This window comes from Etheostoma spectabile, chromosome 17, assembly GCF_008692095.1.
Source record: "Etheostoma spectabile isolate EspeVRDwgs_2016 chromosome 17, UIUC_Espe_1.0, whole genome shotgun sequence".
NCBI classification, from domain to species: domain Eukaryota; kingdom Metazoa; phylum Chordata; class Actinopteri; order Perciformes; family Percidae; genus Etheostoma; species Etheostoma spectabile.
Genome location: NC_045749.1, coordinates 2,300,976 through 2,304,760, shown reverse-complemented (window position 1 = coordinate 2,304,760; position 3,785 = coordinate 2,300,976). Strand labels below are relative to the sequence as shown.

The window sequence follows — 3,785 nt, the reverse complement described above, 5'->3', positions numbered from 1 at the left end:
AGCTGATCTGAGTGGGGGGGTGATCTTTAATGTAATATCTATATTGCCCATTATCAGCAGCCATTCATCCAATGTTCCAAAGGCACATTCTGTTTACTAATCTGATATCATTTAAAAAAACTAACTAAGAAAACATTGGACAACCCTTATGCAATTTTGTAAGCACATAATGTAATCTGAAAACTGCTGCCCTGGTTAAAAAAACAAGGCAACTGATCTCAGCTGGGATTCTGTCTATAATGGAGTGCAATGAAAATTTCTAAGTGACCCCAAACTTTTGACCGGTAGTGTATATGGGGATAGAAGATTTGGGACCATATTGTTCATTAACCTCCTTTTTGTATTTTTGTTTCATGTCAGACGGTGAACTTTGACCTGACAAAGAACTACCTGGACCTGGTGGTGACTTACACTACTCTGATGACAATACTGTCCCGCATCGAGGAGAGGAAAGCCATCATAGGACTGTACAACTACGCCCACGAGATGACGCACGGAGCCAGGTGACTGAAACACACTCGTGTCGATGAGAGAGCACACCAGGGCCGGGGTGCGAGCCGATTTGTTTTGTATTGCGAATTGCGATTCTAGAAGTAGTGCAATTCGATAGTATGTAGATAGTAAGTATTGGGATTCATCATGGCACATTTCTAAAAAGTGATGGTTTTCTAAGAAGAATGCACATCACATGTCAGTCAGTCTGACATTTATTTCATTTGTAAAGAAGCACAAAACATGGTTTTTCTGCATTTTCTACTTTCGCTCTGTTTTGCCGGATACAGATATGATGTAGTCGCCACCACTGTACTATTCAAACACAAAATACTTAGGTGAATAATTTGTAAAATAAAATAAATAAATAAATAAACAAACAAACTACTGATTCCAACCACCCACCTACCATCCATGTGCTTTAGGCAGCGGTGGCCTAAAGGTTAGAGAAGAGAGCTTGTGATCCCCAGACCGACGGGGTGAAATCTGGGTGGGAAAAGTGAAAGAGCAGCGCTTGTCCCTCCCTCATTACCACCACTGAGGTGCCCTTGAGCAAGGCCCTTAACCTCCAATTGCTCCAATGGAGCTGCTCAGTGGCAGCAGATCAGACGGTGGTTGTACTGGGCAGCCTCCAGGTACGAATGTGGAACTGTGTGAGTGTGACAAGTCATTGTTGCAAATGAAAAATTGACTCACCTGGATAAATGAAGGTTAAAAATAAATAATAAATTAAAAAGAAAAATGTATTACGTCAATCAGCAGCTGTGGTCTCCGTAGTAACTGTGGTACAATGTGTTCGGTAGTGACCGGGAGTACCCCAGGTTGGGCCAGATGATCGTGGACTACGAGAACCCTCTGAAGAAGTTGATGGAGGAGTTCGTTCCACATGGAAAGGTCAGTGAACGGTGTCCATATTCAGTGGTTAGTTCAGGGTGTGCCTTTTTTCTTCTGTAAACACCGACTCTCTTCTTAAAAGTAGTTCAAGTTCACAGCATGATTTTCAATGTGTACAATATATGTAATCTTGTTTTCACGAGGCACATAATTTGGTTTGGTTGTCATCTGTAACACTGGGGAAAAAAGTGTTTGATTCTTTCCCTCCCGTCTCTCCTCCTGTTTCTCCCTCTTCCTCCTGTTTTGTCTTTCCTCTCCTCCAGTCCCTGTCAGATGCTTTGATCAGTCTTCAGATGGTCTATCCCAGGAGGAATCTATCCGCCGACCAGTGGAGGAACGCCCAGCTGCTCTCTCTCATCTCTGCTCCCTCCACCATGCTCAACCCTGCCCAGTCAGACACTGTTAGTATGCACCGAAGTTAACTTAGAATAACTTATATCAGCAATCCAACAGGAACTCTTTCATGTTAAATGTCCAGAAATTGCTTGTTTCTATATTTAGTAATTATTAATGAATAATTATGAAACTGAAAAAGACAACATGGTGTGATCGTTCGAGCCTGACATTTACTGAGACATTTAATCCATTCTTCTGTGTGTTTAACTGGAAAAGTCATCTGTGCAATCATGATCCTCTGTCTGTCACTCACTGCGTGTCTCTGTCTTTAGATGCCATGTGAATACCTGTCGCTGGACGCAATGGAGAAGTGGATTGTTTGTAAGTATTTGTATAAAGTGTTTGTGTCAGGTCTTGTTCATTTAAAATGGCTCCTTTCAGTCTGTTTATATTGGCTTCTAAATTGTACTAAATCGTATATTCCCTGCTGTCCCTCCCTCCAGTCGGTTTCATCCTGTGTCACGCGGTGCTGAACAGCGACGCAGCAGCGCTGTCTTTGTGGAAGCTGGCTCTGCAGAGCTCCACCTGCCTCTGTCTGTTCAGAGACGAAGTCTTCCACATCCACAAGGCTGCAGAGGATCTGTTTGTGAACATCAGAGGGTAAGAGAATCTACATGCAAGGATGCAAATGGGCAGATGATTTTATTTGTTAAAGTGCCCATATTATGAAAAAAAACACTTTTGGGGTGTTATTTTTTGTCTCTGGTGCTTCCACACGCATACAAATTTGTAAAAAAAAAATCTATCCATGGTGTTTTGAGTGAGATCCGGTTTCTGAATGTCCTCTGCCTTCAGTCTCTGGGTGAGCTATTAAAAATCTGCACGGCTTTCTACGTCCCTAGCCAAGACAAGGTGGCTAACCGTAGCATACTAACTCGTTCTCAATGGCAAAACACCGCTTCAACACCCACTAGTTGACCATAATCTCCGAAAGAACTACTTCCTGTCCCTGTTGTGCAGGTATTCCACAAGTGTCCCTTGTCCAGAAGACATCTCCCAGCTAATCTTGTCTTGGACTGACCAAAGTTGGAGAAAGAGTTAGCTAGCTGATGTGATCTTACCGAGCTACTGAGCATGTGCCACTCCCAACAAAGATAGTGTAAAAGTGAGATGTCTCACTCTGGAGCTAAAACAGAGACCTGAACACACAGGGTGAAAACAGGATCTGCAGCAATGTGCAGTACAACAAAAATATGGTGTTTTTTGAATATGAAACCATGGTAGCCTATTCTAGTACAACCTCAAAATACAGTTATGAAGCTGAAAATGAGCAGAATGCGGGCGCCTTAAAGCCATTTCTTTTACACAACAATTTCAGTTTTCTGTAGGATTCAACTTCTGAAATGTGAAGTTTTGCTGATTTTATCAGTTTCATTTGCCAGTAAGATGTTTTCCGAGAGCCTTACATTAAAGTTTAAAGTACATTATGTTTTTGTATGTTTTTAACACCTCCCCTCTGCTTGTGTTTCCCAGCTACAACAAACGCATCAATGACATCAGAGAGTGCAAGGAACAGGCCCTGTCTCATGCGTGAGTACATTATGCTTTTATTAATCCCTTCTTTGCATCCCAAATGGGATTTTCATCCAGTCATTTTTTTTTTTCTCACAAAACACGAAAAGTATATCACCTTTTATAATTTATTTTACCCCCACAGTCTCTGTTTTATTGATTTTATATCCCTGTTCTTTCATCCGCTTCCCATCATTTCAGCTCTGCTTCCAGCCTTCCTGTCTCTTTCTCTCTCAGGGAATTTCAAATATCACCTTCTTCCTCGCTTTATCCCTCATTCAGTTTTTTTCCCCCTCTGTTTTGTCCTCCGCTCCTTGCCATCTCTGCTTTTATCCTCATTACTTATTACCGTCTCCCCTTTCATCTTCATTCTCATTCTTCTGCCGTCACTTGTCATCTGCTTACTTTCAGTCCTCTAGCAGTATTGTCCTGAAAGTGTCAAAATACCATTTAATCGTGTGTGTCTGTGTGTGTGTGTGTGTGTGTGTGTG

The 3,785-nt window shown here is 42.0% G+C and overlaps 1 protein-coding gene across 6 annotated transcripts in view; it reads left to right on the top strand.

Moving 5' to 3' along the window:
• The window catches only part of nckap1 (NCK-associated protein 1), a 34,495-nt gene that overhangs the window by 17,096 nt on the left and 13,614 nt on the right, over positions 1 to 3,785 (top strand). For all 6 annotated transcript variants that reach the window (XM_032540816.1, XM_032540815.1, XM_032540814.1 and 3 more), the window contains 6 exons: positions 361 to 503; positions 1,296 to 1,386; positions 1,650 to 1,787; positions 2,055 to 2,103; positions 2,226 to 2,382; positions 3,256 to 3,312. In XM_032540816.1, coding sequence (XP_032396707.1) covers positions 361 to 503; positions 1,296 to 1,386; positions 1,650 to 1,787; positions 2,055 to 2,103; positions 2,226 to 2,382; positions 3,256 to 3,312 — 635 coding nt within the window. The remainder of the gene's footprint in view (positions 1 to 360; positions 504 to 1,295; positions 1,387 to 1,649; positions 1,788 to 2,054; positions 2,104 to 2,225; positions 2,383 to 3,255; positions 3,313 to 3,785) is intronic.